A 21,427-nucleotide genomic window follows, 5' to 3' on the forward strand; every position below is an offset into this window, starting at 1 on the left:
TCTCCTGGAAAAACAGACTCTTCTACCACTATCACTGGGATGTACAAATGTTCATTTGTATATAAGGCAACTTCTAGCTCAACCTTACCTAATGTTTTTAACTGATTTCCAGTTGCACCTTGCAATGAGTAACGGATTGGTTCCAACATTTTCACTCCTGGGTTCAATTGGTTTAAAACTTTACTAGTAATTACATTAACTACAGACCCCGTATCAATAAATATTTGGATAGGCTTATTGAATGCTCTACCCGCAATGAGAGGTCCTACAGAAGTTTTACCAACAGTAATTATCAGTTTGTCAGTTTCTTTCATCTCTCTTGCATTCCCATATTTAACACAATACCGCCTATCGGTATATATATGGGGAGGTCTGAAATTGTTTATTCTGTGTTTGGGGGTTTTCCTCTTAGCCCTGGGGGTACCCGAAAATTTCGGCATTCATGAGTCTTATGACCTATTCTATGGTGGTACATACAAAATGGTGGGTTTCTACACTGATATTCATCATGACCTTCATATTTGCAATTTCTACAAATAATTCCATAAAAACAGTCTTGGGCCTTGTGTCCCCAGGTATTACAATTAAAACATAGGATTCTAGCATGCCGCCTATGTCCTACTTCTGTTTTCTTAAACTCTCTAGAGTTCCTATGTTGGCTTTGTTGAGTTATAGGCATTACATATGGGTTTATTGTTCTGGTCTCACTGTATCCTTGAAGAAGATAATCTACTTCTCCTAAACTTATATTTGATTTAAGATCTTTGTACAGCCTTTCTGCTGTTAAGTCATCAGAATTTTTGGCTAACAATCCAAATGTGATCAATTTGATTACCTGAGACATTTTCATTTTGTCACTAGATCTTTCTATCCAGTCTGAATCTTTCAAGATAGAATTCATGTCTTTTGACCACCTATCTAGTCTAGCTAAGTACTCTGTGTCAGTTTCACTTGTCCTAACTTCTTTTATCATCTTAACTAATGACCTAATAGGATCCTGATCACATTTGGACATAAAATGTTTAAGGAAAGCCTTCTTATAAGCTTCATATTGATTAATCTCTTCCATTTGCTGGAAGTTAATGACAAACCTAGCCCTCCCATGCTCAGGATCAATATTTTCTTTGAGAATTTCTATCTTCCTGTTCTCCTCATTATTGTTTTACTCACTATAAGAGTATCTATTAAATTAAGAATTTTTTTTATATTAATGGTATTTCCTCCCCCGGTAAATTTTGGGATAGAGACATTGGAGGTATGGACTTCATGTCTTAACACATTAGTAGTCATACCTGTAATTTGACTTGTCTGCCACCACGTAGAGTTGCTTACGATGTCACTTTGACATCTCGACGTCCTTCGTCAGCCTTGAAGATCGTCTTGTAGATGATCACCTTGAAGATCGCTTTGTTCCACTCGTAGTAATTGCTTGTAGCCTCTCGTTCAGTTGCTCGTAGTTTGTAGATCCCTCGTTCCTCTCGTAGTCGACCAGTCAGGCCTTCGTCGTCCCCCTCGTCCTTGAAACCAACACACTCTTGGTTGTGGTTGCCTTATTCCCGTAGACTTTCTCGCACCACTTCGCCCCAGTCTATCTTGCTTGCACCACTTCACGCACCAGTCTTATAATCTCTTCGGAGGTGTGTTTAACACCCAGTTCATCCCACCGCTGCCACCACTGTACCACCCCTCTTTTGTCACCACTGATTCTTTTCTCTTTGCTGTCTTGTCCTTCTTTCAGTAATTTTCTAGTTACTTCTTAAGTTCAATCACTTCTTAGAAAGTAGGCCCCATGCCTAGTTCTCTCGAGTTTTTGGGTGAAATAAAAAGGGGTGTAAGTTTCCTGCTTCTTGATCTAACGGAATACACCCAGAGAGTCTCCGCTTGAGGTTCTCTCCAATACGTCAAACCACCTTCGTTCAGACGTCACTTTTCATTCATCCAATAGTCTTTTACTTCTCAAACAAGTGCCACACCTTAAGGGCGTGCCTTTTCCCCCTCGGCCAATAATATTTCTCTTCGTACCCATTTTCCTCCAATCCGAGAGGCTGTTACAGTCCTTCCAGTAACATTGCTGCATAAGCATGATGTCATCGCGTAGGTGGCCTGTCGCTCACAGCGTTTTTGTTACATCAGCAATTATTACAAACAGTCACCTCCCTTCGGCCGTGTTTACACAGACAGAACGGCGACTCCAGTCTTGTTTATAAAAACAGTCAAATCCGAGCTACCGCGAGTCTGACTCAGCTATTGTCGCTTGTCGGCGACTAAACAATCCGCGACTCAGCATTTCAATACACCAGTGTTTCATAACATTATTAGCATTCGTTCTCCCACCTACCTCTTCATCTACTGAAATGTCTACCTCCATCTACCGGCCTCTTACATATATATATATGTGTGTGTATATATATATACATATATATATATATATATATATATGCATGAGAAATCACATAAACTCGTGATTCTAAATATGCGGGGGGGAAAACACCAAGGAAAAAGATAAACATATGACCAAGCACTTTTGTCTATTCAGACATCCTCAGGGTACATGTACCCTGAGGATGTCTGAATAGATGAAAGCGCTTGGTCATCAGTTTATCTTTTTCCTTGGTGTTTTTTCTGCATATATATATATATATATATATATATATATATATATATATATATATATATGGGCTACCCAAACATTACAAACTAGCATTAAAACATCTCACAAATCATAAAGATATCATCATTACTAGGGGGGAAGTTAGTAATTCTCAATCAAAAGATTATGAAACAAAAGATCTCAACATGTTAGCAGATGGGGAAACTTATGTCTCACCAAAAATCCCCTTAAAAATTTAGCCACGGAATTCAACAAAGAAGCCTGTAAAATCTTAGGAAATGAATCATTTAACAAATTTCGAGTCATCAATCCCCAATTACCCAATCTTTATGGTCTTCCAAAAATTCATAAAGAAGACATCCCCCTTAGACCCATCATTTCAAATAGAAATTCTTGCACTAATAAGGCATCTAAATGGCTAGCCGGAATTTTATTACCTTTCCTAGGAAGTTTCTCTAACACTCACATTAAACACTGAGATTTTGTGAGCAAAATTAAGAGATAATATATACCTTAGAATAGTAAATTACTAAGTCTGGACATAGTTTCCCTAATTAATAATGTCAACATAGATGATGTTTCAAGATTCTTGGAAACCAAACTGCATCAATATCAACACCAACTCCCTCTGTCAGTTTGAAAAATTATTAGACTTACCCACTTATGTCTTAACACTAATGTTTTCTCTTTTAGAGACTCTTATTTTAGACAAAGATATGGATGCAGTTCTAGCCAATTTATATATGAAGTATTTTGAATGTGAACTATTACCAGACATCAAACCAGCCAAGATGTTTTGGTACAGATATGTCAATGATATTTTTACTGTTTGGTATGAAAAATGGGGCTCATTCAGTGTCTTCTTGGAAGAATTAAATAAAATAGCACACAGCATAAATTTCAAGGTGGAATGGGAAGGAGGAAAAATACCTTTTCTGGACATATTGGTGATCAGGTGTCCGGACCAATTGTCCTTTTCTGTATACAGGAAGCCCACTCACTCTGGCAACTATTTACATTTTTTCAGCCATCACCCTGATAACATTAAACATAGCGTAACTTTGGGTTTATATCTAAGAGCTTTGAGGATATGCAGCCCACAACACCTTGACAAAGAATTAGAACAAGTGTTCCCATCTCTCAAAATTAGGATATCCGTGTTGGTTTTTGTCCAAAGCACTGAGCAAGGCAAAAAGCAATTTTCTATCTATTGATCACTAGCTGTGGAAGCATGGTAACTGATGTAGAAGTTGGTGAAACAGTTGCAAATAGCGATCACAACTTAGTTAGATTTAAACTCCTAAATTTTTTAGAATAGATGCTTGTGTTTCTAAAATACCCGACTTCAGTAAAGCTCAGTTCATAGGACTACATCAGGAGCTTCAGCTTACAGATTGGGAGGCAAAATTAAGCGAAAGACCTGTAGATCAGATGTGGGAAATATTTCAAAATATGCTCACTAAGATGATTCATACTTACATTCCTTTTAAGGACAGATGTTCCCCAAATCAGGCTTGGCCAAAGTGACTTGACAAAGAAACTGAAAAAAGTATTGCTAAAAAGAGACAGGCTTATAAGATATATAAGTGCTCGTGTGCATCAAATGACTATGAAAGTTATGTATCAATACAGAGATTTAAAAAAGACTAAAAAAAAAAAAAGAAAATGACAATACGAAATGAATATCGCTGATAAATCCAAAGAGAATCCCAAAAATTTCTACAGTTACATTAGAGATAAAAAGGTTGTTAGGAATCACATTGGTCCTTTATTATCTGCTGACGGTCAACTTGAATATTCAAATGAAGGAATGTTTAATGTTTTAAACAATTATTTTAGCTCGGTATTTGTAAACGAAACACCTCAAAGAGAGCTCCAACCTGAAACCTGTGAAAAGTCTAGGGTAAACTTACTACGGTAAATATAACAAAAGAAAAAATTAAAAGGTGTAGAGACAAACTCAAAGTTAATAAACCACCAGGGCCTGATGGTTGGCATCCAAGAATCTTAAAGGAAATGAAAAATAAGATTGTTGTTCCATCAGAAATTATTTTCAAGAAATCCATTATATCCGGAGATGTCCCAAGAGAATGGAAGCTAGCTAACATTACTCCCATATTCAAAAAAGGTGATAAAAAGAAACCTAATAACTATAGGCTTATAAGTTTGACTTCAATCGTAGGAAAAATAATGGAAACTATCATCAGAGATGCTATCGAAATACATTTAGAAAGTAACTGTTTGATAAATGATAGCCAGCATGGTTTCAGATGGAAACGTTCTTGCGTGACTAACTTACTCGAATTCTACAACACAGTTATCTTGAGCTATGACAAAAGAAACAATATAGATTTAATATATATAGATATTGCAAAAGCTTTTGATACCGTCCCCCATGAAAGACTACTTACTAAATTAGCTTCACACGGAATAAGTGGTAGCCTATTAAGTTGGACTAGTAATTGGTTAAACGATTTAAAACAGAGAGTTGTTTTAAGTGGAAAAACTTCTAGATGGAAAAATGTTACAAGTGGAGTTCCTCAGGGTTCTGTTCTTGGGCCACTTCTATTCATAGTATATATAAATGATATAAACCATGGACTAAAATCTACTGTTTCCAAATTTGCTGATGATACAAAAGTGAATGGTAAAAAAGATCTCGGCGTAATTATCAGTAACGATCTCAAATCATCCAAGCAGTGTATTTCAGCCTCTGAGAAAGCAAATAAAATTCTAAGACTGATTGCGTGATCTTTTGACTTCAAAAGTCCATCACTCATTAACAATCGTTGGTTCGTCCACATTTGGAATATGCTGTTTCCGTATGGTCACCGAATCTTATTAAAGACATTGACAGATTGGAAAAAGTACAACGGCAAGCCACAAAACTGATTCCAAATATAAAAAATAAATCATATGAAAAATTACTAAAACATATGAATCTGTTTTCCCTAAAAAAGCGTAGACTCAGAGGTGACTTGATAGAGGTCTTTAAAACTCTAAAGGGAATTGACAACATCAAAAGTGACAAAATTTTCACACTGAATGAGAATCAGACAAGAAACAATGGTCTCAAACTGTCCGGAAATAGATTCAATTTGGAAGTGGGTAGAAACAACTTCACCAACCGTGTAGTTAATGAATGGAATAAACTTCCTGTAGAGGCAGTGCAATGTAGTTCAGTTCGAAGCTTTAAAAATCATTTAGATAAACACCTAAGCAAGATGCTGTAATGATTATTATTTATTTTATATTATTTGTTTTTGTTTTGTTATCATTTGTCTGATTCTCATTTATTATTAGTTATATGTCAATTTATCATTATTTGCTATTTACCTTTGTTTGTTTGTTGTTTGACTGTGCCTATGCGTTTATTTATGTATCTTAATTGATACTTAAATTATCATAGTTATCTATTTATTTATTATTATTATTAGGATTTTTTCGCATCTGACCTAGATATGGACCAAAAGGTCTCCTGTCGGCATGGTCCACCTTTGTAATCCTTTGTAAGACACCTAACCCAGACAATAAGTATAAGTGGAGTGATAACAACATTATAATTCCATACAATGAGTCAGTGAATACATGTTCCAAAACACTACCTATCAATATATTTAATTACCCAAACAGTGTTTTTAGGAAAGTAGTAAATGTACACTGAAGGATGAATGTGGACACCAGCCCTGGGGTTTACAAACTACCTTGTAAAGACTGTGAGGAAGTGTACTGGGGCCAAACAGGAAGAGAACTGACTACAAGAATTAAGGAACACAAGAACTCCATCAAATATGGTCAAGAAAATTCCGCAGTGTTCCTACATACCAGCAAAAAGGATTATTGTTTGGAATGGGATAATGCTACCATCGTTTATAAATCCCACTGCAGTTTTCGAAGGAAAATGATAGAATCCTCCCTTATTAAACATATACCTAATTTTAATACCTCCAAAGGTCAGTGGTCCTCAGACTGTATAACTTGGATGGCTGCTAAGAAGTCAATCTCTAAAGCAGCTGGGCTTGACCTCACTATCGACCAATCTCTTCAAGGACACATAACCTGAGTCCCCCCTTTTCCATGTCCCCAAATGTAGGGTAATGTGGGTGGACCGTACAAGCTCCGTTAAAATGAGAGAATTTATAGAAGAGCTCTGTTGGAAACACAGAGAGGAAGTGACGTCATTAAATATGATGGCTGCTTTCATTCCATCTAGCGTGCTGTGTATGGTTTGGAGATAAGATTTTTCTATTTTTGTGGCATCCGATTTAACTTGAGACATTCATATCATATTGTTTCCTAATCTTGAATGCAGCCTGATCAGGTTGGTAAGGTATTGAATATGAATATTAGGCAGATGTATGTAATATATGAAGATAAATCTAGGTTTTATCCAACATTGTTGCTGTGATACTGGTTTGAAGGCAGTATGGCTAGGAGGTGGTGTAGTGTACAAAGATTTTGGTGGAGCTGGAACTAGAGGAAGGTTGAAATGCTGGGGAAAAGGTGCATTATGTTGGTAAAATCCTCTCTATCGAGGACGACACCAGCTATAATGTAAGTTTTCTCCGGGTCAAGTCTAAGTTTAGTATTCCAGACAAGTTTTGTTTCCCTCTAATAGAGGACACAGCAAAGGTATCCAGAGAATCCTGCAAAGGTGTGTTGATGCCCAAGCAATGGCGCACTCAACGACTTTCAAATGTAGTAAAGCTAAATGTTCCATTGTATTCATTTAACATGAAATGAGGTTGGCCTATGAGTGATAAACTTATAAAACAGACTTTATTTTTCCAGTGTTTTCTTAAATAAGCAATACTCGTATTGGATGTGCATTTGTTTTATTTCACACAGCAAAATATCATTCATAAAACTTCTTATTGGTATTGCAGGGATAAAATGGACATGTGATACTGATCGCCAAGACAAGGTCAAAAGAACTACTCCTCTTTTGCTCATTCATTAATAGAATATTTTAGATGATGTGTTTGTTTAATTTTAGACAGCAATATCTAATCTATTATAATTTGTAATGTTTGGAACACCCTCATAGTATGTATGGATCACCCCCATAGTGGGGGTGATCCATACAAAATGAAAAATTTTGGTTAAATAGCCATAAAAGGTCCCTAGTTTCGTATTGATAAATTTAGTTGTGTGTTGTAGGTAGCCCATTCCTTGAGGAATATTTCTGACCAACAGCCTTATCTTCAAGATTTATATCTGATTTTTCAGTAATATTTTTCCACTAATAGTACGATATACCCCCACACTACCTTACCCCTTTTTAGCTATATATACTCTCACACTCCACGCTATGTACCATTCTGCTGAAGAGGACCACAGATAGTGGTAAAAAAATACAGAATTTCTGTCCATCTTACCTTATTCTCCAACAGTGGGTCAGTAAGTTATACAACCACTCCTCGTTTAACGACCTACTCGGTTAACGACAACGCGGAGTTACGACGGGCTTTATGACAGACCAATATTCGTTTAACGTAAATCTCCCGAAGTTACGACGTCGTGTACGATAATCAAGTTGGCTGAGGCAAATTTGTATGATGTTTTAAATGAACTTGTACGGTGGATATTAGCTGTGAGGTAAAGTGTTCTGAAGCTTAGGTCTACATTACCATCCTACAAGCTGCAAAAACTACCTGGAGTACAGTATATACTGGCATTAGTAAATTTTTAGTTTCGATCATAGGCGCAATATAGCAATAGAAAATTAATTATTAATTTTGTAAATTATAATGTATCAATGTAATATGCAATTTTGTGAGTGGAAATAAAAAACAAAAAAGTGCTAAAACAGATTTCGTAAGTAATGAAGTCATGACGGACGAATGGTACACCATGTTTGTTATGATAGATGCCAACATCGAAGAAATGAAAGGATGATAGATTCGTCTAACCTAAACTAAACTAACCTGTGTTTAATAAATCATTACCTGCAAATTAAATGTCATCCGGCTCGTCCTCGTTGTCGTCGTCGTGAGAGACGTTGGCGGGCCTTTCAACCACTCTCTCAGCTTGCAGGGTATACAAAGTTCTTGCAGCTTGAAGGAATGCATGTATCTCCGCACCATAACATTCCTTCAAGAAAATATACCTGGCAAGGTAGTCGGAAGTACCGAGGCCGTCAATTGACACACGACAAGATGGCGTCCCGATCCTATGCTACCGACTTCGTTCATTAGCATATTTGCTTGTAGCAAGGTATTTTTTACTTTCATTTCCGCCCACAAAATTGCATATTATGTTGTTACATTTTAATTTACAAAATTAATAATTAATTTTCTATTGCTATATTGCGCCCATGGTCGATACTAAAAAAATACCCCGGTATTTAATATGGAATGTCAGCATACGCGGATTTGGTCATATACGGTAATTTCAGGAACCTAACCACGGTAAATAAACAGTAAATAAAGCTTTAATGTACTGTATAAAAGAGGGAAAATACACGAATATAAAGATACATGTATTGCTGGACATTGTACATACAGTACATGTACGTATATGTATACACTTTCGCTTAACGACCAATTCGGTTAATGGCGGCGCGCTGGTCCCAATTGTCGTCGTTAAATGAGGAGTGGTTGTATATATATATATATCCCATACATCTGCAATACCTCCCACAAAATACTTTTGATATAAGTGATATCATCAGGAATATTTTAATCTGTTCATTGGTACAAAAACAATAAAAGTCTGTTTTACTACATTTTAGGCACAGAATTTTATTCCTAGTTGTTCAAACATTATTATAATTAATATCCAGCTCCGAATGACACAGACTTGGATTTTGTACATATGTATGCACTGACACAAATCTGAGATGGGTGAGAAAAACATAGGATTATATATAAATAGTAACTTTGGACATAAGGAATATCAAATTCCCACCCTTCTCTAATTCTAAAACAAACTACGTTTCTTTTATTCATAGGACTAACATTACAGGCATCTACAATGGGTACCTGCAAGTGGTGGTCCAATAAGACGGAGTTCAGAGAGCATCACTTCCCTGGCACCATTTTCAAAACAACTCAACACATGCCCCTCCACCTGGATGTGCAGCCCCAAGGGGTTGACACTCAGTCTTCAGACTTGGCCAAAGATCTTTATCAACTTTGATTAGTTCCTCCACCTTTCCACACAAGGAAAGCTGGTAACCAGCTACTGCTCCCCTCCTACAGATACAGAAACAGTTCCACACTAATGACATAGACAACAATCCAATATTTCTTCCCAAAAAGATCTTTAGGGCCTGAGGATTGTTGTCAGCTGCCATGAGGCTGCAGGTTTTGAGTCGGTGAAATTGAGGCAACAATTATTATCAACATTACCTACATGCTTCCTGTAAATGCATATGAATTGCATTTCTAGGTCTATCATATCTCCTTGTACTTAGGTTATTTTTTTCCATAAAAATCTATATTTCTGGCCTACATATTATGCTTTCTGTGTTACAGGTGTGCAACTTGATTCTGTAACTTTACGGAAATCATTCCACATCTGTTCCAATATCTTCAATTTGCAGGTATATTTTGGTTTTGCCTTATCAGGCTCACAGTTTGAAAGTAGAGTTTCATCCCCTTTGTTACATGTAGTCCACGTTACTTGAACAGTAAGGTGCCACAATTTTCCAGCGACCACCTGGAGAAAAACATAGAACATAAATTAATAGAAATAAACATGTATAGTTCCAGCAAAGAAATTGCATGACATGAAAAATAACCTTTACAAGTGATGCAGTTTTCATTAAATTTTTCCTTTCTGTATGTAATTTTGCTAATAGTGAATAGAGTGCTGTATAAAAAAAATTACAGTCCAAATCCAAGCAGATTCTATAACTAATCCCCATAATTTCCTATTGTAAACTTAATTTCTCATTTTTGTCAAATTTACCTTTGATTTAGAAATCTGATGGTCCTTCCAAGACTACTGGCCCTACAACTACTGACTGCCCTTAACAACTTTCCCCTACCCCATACATCTGCAATACCTCCCACAATATCTTTATATTGTTTCTGTCATCAAATTTCTCCAGTGCCATAAAAGCCCAAAATTGCATTCTAAAATTTTGCCAAAAACTTTCATATTTGCCTCACCACAAAAATTTGATCCACACATCCTCAACCTTTCCTAAACCCCCCACTGCTTTTCCCCAATTGCTCCCTCTGTTCCTCTCCTAATCCTCCCAATTAATGCCTTTCCAACTACACTTAACAAGCTGATCCCTCTGAAACTACTACATTCATTTGTGTCCTTTTCCTTTGTAAAGCATAACTAAGCATTCATCCAAACCTCTGGAAAATATTAGACAACCTCGCTAACCAATCCACTATAACTATTCCTCTGTTTGTCAGACAACCTGCATGATACCTAATCAAAGTTTTGTAATTTTCAATGCTTTTTGTGCCTCATCTTCCCCTATATGTCATTTTTCTTTCCCTTCCTACCACTTTCCACTGCCAACATTGATCCCTCCCTAACCTCATCCACTCAAAATAGTTAACAAAGCAAATGGAAAGAATATCCCCTCTGGCCTCATCATCCTTTCATTCATTCAATCTCCTTCCACTCCCACCTTTTGGAATTTCTTTTTGACTGTGTCAAAAATATTCACACGTACACCCTCACACCCCCATCACTCACCCACTCTCATACACCACAGCATTGTCCATACACAACCATTCCCCCCTCACCCCTATCTTCTTCCTTCCTTCCTTCCCCAACAGACATTCCCCTCTTTCCCAATGCTCCTTTTACCCCATCCATCCATGTCACCCTTGGTTGCCCCTCATGTTCACTCCCTCCACTGCTGCCTTCCACACCTCTTTTACTAATTTTCACTCATTCTTTTCATGTGTCCAAACCATTCTAATACACTTTCATCAACCCTATCTCCCAACTCCCTCTCCATCCTTGCTCTCCTCCTCACCTCCTTGTTTCTCATTCTATCCAGCCTGGTAATCCCTATCATACTTCTCAGGCATTTCATCTCAAACACATTTAAACTCTTCTGTGTTTCTGCCCCATACAGTGCTGTCAATCACTCCTTCATACAATCTCCTCTTAGTGTCCATTCCCAAATGTTTATTTCTCACCACACTTTTTAATCCCCCAAGGCATTTACTTGTTTCTCTCAACCTACATTTTATCTCCACCTCCACTCCTCCCTTTCCTGCCACATTTGTGCCCAAGTATCTAAAGCTATGCACTTCCTCCAGTATCTCTCCAATTTGCTCTCATCCTCTCCTCTTGTACATCTCCTCACCTTCCTTTATCCCTCCTCTGATCCTGCTACAAGTGTAGTGTTGTCAGCAAACAACAACTGACTTGTCTCCCATTTTTCTCCATTTTCTTTAACCATCTCTAATCCCTGGGTCATTACCCATGTGTTTATCTCTCACACCACCCCATCTATTTATAAATTGAACAGCCACCTTTACCTCAAAATCCTCATCCTCTTTGTTTCTAATTTTAACACAGGCTCTACTACTATTGTAAAAACTCTTGACTGCTCTTAACAGCTTTTTCCAAATCTATAAAGGCCCAAAAACATCCTTACCTTTTCCTAAATCTTTCTCACATATCTGCCTCACCTGACATGGATTTGTGTTATACGAATTTCTTTGCAGATGATGCAAAAATACTAAAGAAAGTAAGAACAGAGGAGGATTGCGAATCATTACAGTTAAACCTGGACAAAATCTTGAAATGGACTCTAAAGTTGAAAGTGAACTTCAATATCAAGAAATGTAGTATAATGGTGTTTGGAAAAAGTAAAAACAGAATATCAAGAAATTATAAAATTGGTGAAGAAGAAGAAGTAAAAAAAGTGAACTCTGAAAGAGACCTTGGAGTAACGTATCAATAAAATAGTCAGAGAAACCTTCAACCTATTAAGGTCAATGAAAGTGGCATTTGACTACTTGGATGAGGACATGATTAAAAAAATATTAATTACACTAATAAGACCCTGTCTGGGGTATTGGCTGCATGTTGTGGCAAAGTAGCATGCAGTTGATACTTTAGGGTCTATATGGTGTGCCCCTACAGACCAGAGCCACACATCATTTTGTCTGTGATAGAGGAAGACTGCTCAGAGAGGAATGATGACACTTTTACAGTACTGCTACTATCCCTTCGTTATGCTGTCCCCCCAACCCCTTGTTGCTCTCCTGTACCATTTCTCCGAATATTCATTTCCTTGTCTTGCATACCCTGTGGTGGGGGATAGAATGCTGCCACCAATTATTCCCACTTGGATCGTAAGAGGCAAGAAAAACAGGATGGGGATTGGGACTAGGCATCCTTCTCCCTGTAGCCCCACAGGGGACATTCCTAAAAAAATGTAAAGGCATAAGAGGGTCTAGAAGTTTTCCAACCAGTACCCTGAGGTTTGGGTCTTTTAATGTGCATGGATGTGGTACGGATGAGAGTAAAAGGGAAGAGATAGCTAGTATGTGAGAAGAAAGATGGATGTGTTAGCTTTGAGTGAAACTAAATTGAAAGGGAAGGGCGAGTGTGAGTTTGGGAGTGTAGTTGGGAGGTTCTCAGGAGTGAAGAGGGGGTGAGGGAGAGAAGGGTGGATAACAAGTATGTGAAGAGATAGGTAAACGTGTAGTGGAGTGGAAGGAGGTTTCTTCAAGGTTAATGTGGATGAAGATGAAACTGGGAAAGGAGATGTGGGTTTTTGTAAGTGCATATGGGCCTGGTAGTGAGAAGAGTGTAGAAGAAAGGGAGGCTTTTTGGATAGATTTAGATGAGTGCATAGAGGGATTAGGGAAGAATGTCAATGTAGTAGTATTGTGAGACCTTAATGCTAGGGTAGGAAATGAACCAATAGACAGAGTGGTTGGGAAATGTGGAGTTCCAGGAAAGAATTGTACTGGAGAGCTGATGGTGTAGATGTGTCTAGAAAGTTGATGATAGCAAATACAGTGGGAAGAAAGTCAAGCATAAGTACACATGGGAGAGGGTGGTGGATGGAAGGGTGGTATTAATGGACTATGTAGTGGTAGATAGGAGTATAATAGGAAGAGTTAAGAATGTATGTTCTAAGGGGAGAGAGTGGGGGAATATCAGATCATTCTTTGGTGGAAGGTAAGCTGAGAGTGGAGGACAGATGGAGAGAGAGGAAAAGGACAAAAGGTTGGGAGGTGCTTAGAGTGAACTGATTAAATGAGAAGGAAAAGGAGGAGTACAAAAAGAAGCTGAGAAAGGAGTGGGAGGGAGTGAAGGAGGAATGGGGATGGTTCAAGGAGTCACAAGGTGTGCAAAGATGGTGTGTGGAACTAGAAGGAAGGTTAGTGAGTGGTACAAAGAAAAGAAAAGTAAAGCACAAGATAAAGGAGGCAAAGAGGAGAGCAGATGTGAAATGGGGTAAGAGTATGACAGAAAAATTTGAAAGTAATTAAAAGATGTTTTGGAAAGAAATTAAGAGAGGAAGAGGAGGCAAATCAAGTAGAGAAGAAAAGGTAAAAGGTGCAGATGGAGAGATGATAATGGAAAAGAAGGCATTAAGAGGAAGATGGGCAGAGTATTTTAAGGAGTTACTAAATGTAAAGGAGGATAGGGAGGGAAAGGTAGTTGCAGTCGGAAGTGCTAAGAAAATGACCGTGATGTGTGAGGAAAATGGAGGAGAAATAAGGAAGGATGAAGTGAAGGCAGTTGTTATGATGATGAAAGCAGGTAAGGCACCTGGTCTGGATGGATGTCATGTAGAACATCTGAAAAAAGGAGGTACAGTGATGGTGGAATGGCTGGTGAGGTTATTTAATGTTTGTTTAAGAGAGGGTAGTGTGCTGGAGGACTGGAGGAGTGCCTGTATAGTTCCACTTTACAAGGGAAAAGGGGACAAGTGTGAGTGTAGTAGTTTCAGAGGGATTAGATTGTTAAATGTAGTTGGGAAGGCTTATGGGAGGATCTTGATTGAGAGAATTAGGAGAGGAACAGAGGGAGTAATTGGTGAGGAACAGTGTGGATTTAGGACAGGTAGAGGTTGTGTAGATCAGATTTTTGTGACAGATATGTGAGAAAGCTCTAGGAAAAGGTAAGGATGTTTTTTGGGCTTTTATGGATCTGAAAAAGGCTTATGACAGGGTACACAGGAAGGCACGGTGGGAGGTTTTGCAGATATATGGGATAGGAGGAAAGCTTTTAGGAGCTGTCAGGAGTTTTTACGAGAGTAGTAGAACGTGTGTCAGGATTAGAAATGGGGAAAGTGAGTGGTTCAAGGTAATTTATACATGGATGGGGTGGTGCGAGAGGTAAATGCAAGGGTGGTGGGTCAGGGATTGGAGATGTCCCCCCACTATGAGTGGGGGGGGGGGGCATCATAATGGAGGAACAGTCGCAGTATAATAAAATAGCATAATTTCTCTATGAATAAAGATTTCCTCTATCACAGACAAAATGTGTAACTCTGGTCCATAGGGGCATCCCATATAGACCCTAAAGTATTAGCTGGATGCTACTGAGCAGCTTTTAACCCCACAACAGCATGCAGCCAATACCACAGACGGGGTATACACCAAAAGGCTTTCCCCTTATATGGGAGGTAGCCAGCCAAGGCATACACCTATCCCACATTTATTCATCACTCATTGTTTTCCATTTTGTCTTAGTTCCTTGTGGATAAAGGTCCATCCCTGTTCTCTGTCACTGGTCAGAAACAATGCAGCAAAACAGATCATCCACAGCAGGACCAAAGAGGTGAAGCTGATTGACCCCCAGCATTTCATTACATGGCAACCCTCTGTCTTTGTCCATTTGCAATTGGAGAAGACAAGAAATCCCTTTTTGCCACATCAATTTATTGTCCATTCACAACCATTCTCCACTCACACTTATTTCATGCCCTCTCCCACTGCAACTCAACAGACACTTTCCTTTTACTCAAAGTCCCCATCATGAACTCCATCCATCCACCTCATTCTTGGTCTTCTTTTCAAGTTCACTCCATCAGTCTCTGCTTTCCACACACTTTTTGCTAGTCTTTCTTTACAAATTCTTTCCCAGTAGTCTTTGATCAACCCTATCTGCCAGCTTTCCACCTCAACTCTTCATTTCTCACTATCTATCCTTGTAAGCCCTACCACTGTGATGTATGAAGTAAAATATTTTTGTAAAAAATTCTTATATCTATTACCACAAAAAAAAAAAAAAACTTACTTGTGATCTTATCTCTGTAACTTCTTCTACCCTCCTTCTTCTTGTATCCTCACTTAAGCTGTCAACTGAGTCTATACCAAACTGTGCCAATTCAAGGGCCACTTCTGCAGGTACAGTTTCATCACCAATCCCACCTGGTATTCCTCCAGCACGCCTCCAACGTCTCCTGTGGTTTTTAGCTGAATTTCGCCTGAATAAAGCTCCACTGAACAAGCGCTCATCAGAATCATCTTCTTCTGAGTCAAAACGTTGATTACTTCTATTACTACTTCGTGACCTCTGGAATAGTCATGGCATAATTAAAATGTCATTATTTACTATGATCACTGATATAACCAAAAGTCAATACAATATTTGGAGATCTCTTCAAATGTTAACATATCAGTATTCAAATTTGGAAACTGCATGACTTACTCCATATTCTTCACTTTCTCGGCTCTCCTTACTGTTATCTCTGAAGTGCTTATAATAAATTGGCCGAGCATGTGCTGTGGGGTGAACACTTGGATAGAGTCGCTCATGGGATTCATCATCATCATAAAAGTCATCTTGATCAGCACAGCGCATATCTGTCACTTCACGCTTTCCCTTCCAGGATTGCACCCACACTGTTGCCTCACATATCTGTCCAAACAAAACACATCTTATGGAGTAACTATATCATAGATTTAGGAATTCATACTTGAAAGGAATATGAAACAACTGCATTACTAATACCCCACTCAAAATTATCACAGAACTCATGGGTAATTATACCTTATGTTCTTCTCCAAAACGAACTGCACAACTTGTTTTATTGATTCCTGGCTTGTACTTGGGGCATACAGTTTCAGCTAATTCCACAACCAGGTGGTAGTTCATGCCATTCTGAACCTGGACACACAAAAGTATAAGCACATACACATTAATCACTGGTACATATATCATCACAACATTATCCCAAATCATTGGTTCTTGAGGCTAAAACAGTAACAGTGGCTGCTTGCTTTATAGTGACAATCCCCTCTTGTGTAAGATATTTTCTGACTTCATAAAAATATGTATGTGTACCCCAAAAATTAGTTGTGCTAAATTTCAGCCAAACCCAAGTGCCCCACAAATGACTTTATCAATCTAACAGTGGTTCGGCGAAAGAAATCTGACTAGAGTGCTGTTGAAAGTTACTGCTGGATCACTGCAAGCTACATTTCAACCACATGGAAATAAATTTACATAGTTGCTTTTTGATAAGCAACTATGTATGCTGTATAATTGGACCACTGTCTCTGACCAAGGATAGTGGGTGGGATACAGGGATGACCCATCATCCAGGAGGAGCTAAGATGAGAGGGAGGAAAGGGTGGTGGATGGGAGTAGGCTACCTCCCTTATGAGGGGGAAGAAGCTTTTGGTATATAGATAGATATAGTAATTGGAAGTGTACTGGTCTCATACTTACCTATTTGTAGGTTTGAATCCAGTATTTCTCACCAAAGGATGAGTGAGGAAAGACTAGTAACAATATTTTTTCCCTAAGTGACTTATGGGCCTGTCCAGATGCAGTCACCTGTTACCTGGGAGCTGTGGGTCTCCTGCAAGAAAGACCTGGTACAAAACTTATCTCTATATACCAAGAACTTTTTTCCCCTTTCTAAGGGAGGTAACGAAGTCAAAAGGTACATACCCACGAAAAAAAAAAAAAAAAAAAAAAAAAAAAATAGAGACAGAAATCCCTTTGGGCTGCAGGTGAGAACCAAACTGGTTAAAGTAAAAGGGAGTAAATGTTACAGGTATCCACTATTGATTTCATTAAAGCAAAATTTTATTTCATATTTTACCTGTTGTTTTGCATTCACAAGCTTGTGTAACTTGAAGAGCTTGTCTTCATCTGATCGCAGATCAAACTCATTAGCCACCACAATAGCTAAGTGCTTTACTTCGGGCATGTTGATATCAGCTGCCATCCAGTTTCCAGCAAGATCTTTGCAAAGAGTTGCATAATCAAAATTACCATCAAAATATAAAATATGAAAATTACTGTATCATAAGTATTGCAGAGTAAACATGTGGAACAAATGTTAATATTTCATCAAATGTTTCAGGAATTTGTATATATTTTTTTTAATTCAAAATTATTTACTTGTTGGAAGAGTGGGTGCACCAGCAGGAAGAGCTGAAAACAAGATATAAAATACAATTAAGATACAAGGAAGAGGAGGTTCTAATTGAATAGCCAATCATATATTAATGATACTACATAGACATACATACATATACCAAAGGCTTTTTCCACCTTACAAGGGAGGTAGCCAAAAAACAAAGGCATAAACCACTCCCACCCATTCCATCCCCAATATACTCCACTCCCCTATACCCTCTTCCATCTCTCTTATCTTGGCACCTCCTGGATGATGGGTCATCCCTGCATCTTGTCCACTGCCCTGGGTCAGAAGCAGTGTTGCAAGACACAACACATCCACAGCAATGAACACAGACATACATATAACAAAAGTCCTTTTCCCCTTATAAAAGAGAGCCAGCCATCATCCATCCCACACCCATCCAACATTCATTTGTTTCCCTTTTTTATTTTAGCTCATTGCAGATGAAGGGCAATCCCAGTCCCTTGTTCTCTGCTATGATAAGAAGCAGTGCAGCAAGACAACACCTCCACAGCAGAGCCCAACAGCTAAAGCTAGTTTACCCCCACCACTTCATTACATGACAATGCTTCCCCCCCTCTAGAATTTTTAGAGCAAACAAAAATAACTTCCTTTGGGTAACATCAATTTATAAACCATGCACAACCAATTTCCACTCACACCTATCTCTTGCCCTCACCCTTCCCTGATGATGAGATATTCCATTTGTACCCAAGGCCCTTAAGTTTACTATAAATCATGATTAAAAATGCTGCAGTTTTTTAATTATTCCCAGTGGCTAATGATGAAAAGCATATATTTTTCTTAACATACAAATACTGTAACTCATTCCACTGCTTTTGTCCCAATTGGTAAATTGAGAGACTGAGTGGTTTTTCATTCCCAAGGAGTTGAGATGGAAAGGTTGGTTGAATGGGTTTTATATGTCTTTAATGTGGGGTTTATTCTTTGACATATGACAGAGCTCATGGAAAAACTTTGTGGAGTGTGTTACTGACATATGGAGTGGAAAGAAATCTGATGAAGGCAGTCAAGATTTTTTATGAGTAGATGAGAGGGATGAAGGGGAGTGGAATGGGTGGGAGTAGATATGTATTTTTGACTTGGCTACCTCCCGTGTAAGGGTTAAAAAGCTCCTGGTATATAGACAGATAGAAGTCATGTTCGAAGGGTGGAAATGGGGTGAGTGAATGGTTTAAGGTGAACATGAGGCTGCATCAAGGTTGTGTAATGTCATCATGGTTATTTAATCAGATGGATTGGTATATACATACTAAAGGCCCTCTTACCCTTGAAAGTAGGGTGGTCATGACTGAGTGCACACCCACTACATACATATTAAGATTTGTTTAAAAGTTCTTCCTAAGCCAGGGGAGAAAGGAACATTAAACAAGTGTATGTATATATATATAATATGTACTTGGCTACCTCCCTTATAAGGGAGTTATAGATAGATAATGTAAATCCCTTCTCAGCACCTCATGGATAAAGTAATTCATGGACCCCTGATACACCGCTCAGGTCAAAAGCAATGAAGCGAGACACAGTGCTTCTACAGAAAGGCCCAGTGGCTGGAACTGGTTAACAAAAAACTTACTTGCAAATTTCCTAATGTAATAATCATCTGCTTCATCACAATACAACTTGACAAGTTGTTTCTCTCCAGCTGTGGCTGGAACAAAAACTTCAGCTTGGCATACTTCTTGGTCCTCATTATGGTCTATACGACAGCGTGAAGGATCAGCAATTGGTAAGTATTTCTTACAGTAGGTCTCTGCCAATTCAACCTCTATCATATATCTTGAACCATCCTGAGCCTAGTCAAAAACATAATGAATATTACATTTAGTTAGGGAGCATACTCAATGGAAGTGCAAAGTAAGTATCTACAATAATTACAAGGACAGTATGATATAGTATATGCATGTCTTGAAGAGCCTTCCTTATGTATCAAGAATAACTGGACTGATTGAACTTTTTCCTTTTTTTTTCTTTTTTTTTTTTCAAACTAGTGTAAGACAGGAGATGTTGCTTCTCATGAAGAAAACAACTGATCTAGTCAGATTAAATTAATTAATTAATCAACTAATTGCTGCCTCAAATTTCACTGTGGAAAAAACACAGCTGCACAGTGGCTGGCAATGGTACTCTGGTCCTATGGATCTCGTTGGGAAGAAACTTTGGACCATTGTTTATGTTGTATTTACCTAACTGTAACATACAGTACATGAGCAATGCTGGTTGGGTCCTGTCTTTTATTCTCTAATATTCTAACATACCTAGATAGACTCAAATTCATGTACGGTTCCAACTTAATCTATATCTTCGCTTTCCAATTATCATATTTAGATTTGAACTCGTGTATTGTTTGAGCTTGGGCTATATCACCTAAGCTATTCCACATAATTATACTGTACATCTTTATGGAAAACTATTTCTTCATGTCCTTTTGACATGTGGTCTTTCTTAATTTACTTTCATGCCCTCTTAAAACCCTCCCATCTTTAATCAGGAGATATCTTCTATCAATGCAATCTATCCCCTTTAGTGACCTGAACACTGTATTCATGTCACCTCTTTCTCTTTTATATTTCAAGGTTGGAGACCAGTTTAGTTGCCGCCTTTTGTATTCTTTAAATCTTGCATATATCCTTCACTGTGTGGGGACCATACTACTGACATATTCCAGTCTTGGATATATCAGGGTTTCTATGAGTTTTTTAATCATCTTTTCATCCATATAATGGAATGCTACTTTAATCTTCTGCAGTAGTCCATATGTCTCTCCCACAATCCTGCTGATATATCTGTCAGGCGAAAGTTTGTCTTTTATCAACACTCCCAAGTTTTTCTCCTCTTTTGCTTTTGTAATCTGTTTGCTTCCCAAGGAATAGTTTAAGGATGGCCTTTTGCCACTATTGCCCATTTCTAGTATGTTATACTTTTTGGTACTGAACTTCTCATGATTTTTGCATCATTTGCAAACATGTTGGCATAGCTTCTTGTTCCTTCCAGGATGTCACTAACATAGACAAGAAACATTATCGGTGCAAGCACTGAACCTTGTGGTACTCCGCTTGTTATTGCTCTCCAGCTTGACATCTTGTCCTATACTACTGTCCTCATGTATCTTGCCTTCAAAAATATTTAATCCATTCTAATAGTTTGCCTCTCAGTCCTCCAACATGCTCCAATTTCCACATAAGTTGACTGTGAGGTACTTTAGCATATGCCTTCTCTAGGTCCAGGTACATGCAATCCACCAACACCTCTCTCTCTTGCTGTTTCTATGTCACAAGCTAAAAGTGGTAGAGGAAGGGGAGCAACTGCTATTTGTCAGCTCTCCATATGTGAAGAAGAAAACAACTAGGAAAAACAGTTAAAGTTGACTGAGAAAAGTCAGGGTCAGTGTGGAGACTGAGTGTCAGCCCCTCAGGACTGCACCTTCTGATGGAGGGCAGGAGGTTGACAGGTTTTGAAAATGGGCA

General features: G+C 38.3%; 2 protein-coding genes across 2 annotated transcripts in view; one reads left to right on the top strand and one right to left on the bottom strand.

The window, feature by feature from the left end:
* RnrL (Ribonucleoside diphosphate reductase large subunit) overlaps nt 1–21,427 on the top strand; it is a 190,853-nt gene that overhangs the window by 131,597 nt on the left and 37,829 nt on the right. The gene's annotated exons all lie outside the window — the stretch shown is intronic.
* LOC143033843 (uncharacterized) overlaps nt 9,329–21,427 on the bottom strand; it is an 86,167-nt gene continuing 74,068 nt past the window's right edge. The window contains exons 11-17 of the mRNA XM_076199394.1: nt 19,537–19,756; nt 17,918–17,950; nt 17,616–17,758; nt 16,556–16,672; nt 16,214–16,423; nt 15,800–16,078; nt 9,329–10,273 (exon numbers count right to left, since the gene is read on the bottom strand). Of these exons, the coding sequence (XP_076055509.1) occupies nt 10,070–10,273; nt 15,800–16,078; nt 16,214–16,423; nt 16,556–16,672; nt 17,616–17,758; nt 17,918–17,950; nt 19,537–19,756 (1,206 nt within the window). The 3' untranslated portion in view covers nt 9,329–10,069. The remainder of the gene's footprint in view (nt 10,274–15,799; nt 16,079–16,213; nt 16,424–16,555; nt 16,673–17,615; nt 17,759–17,917; nt 17,951–19,536; nt 19,757–21,427) is intronic.

The sequence above is a fragment of the Oratosquilla oratoria genome, chromosome 16 (genome assembly GCF_046742065.1).
Source record: "Oratosquilla oratoria isolate Oo_2021 chromosome 16, ASM4674206v1, whole genome shotgun sequence".
Classification (NCBI taxonomy): Eukaryota; Metazoa; Arthropoda; class Malacostraca; order Stomatopoda; family Squillidae; genus Oratosquilla; species Oratosquilla oratoria.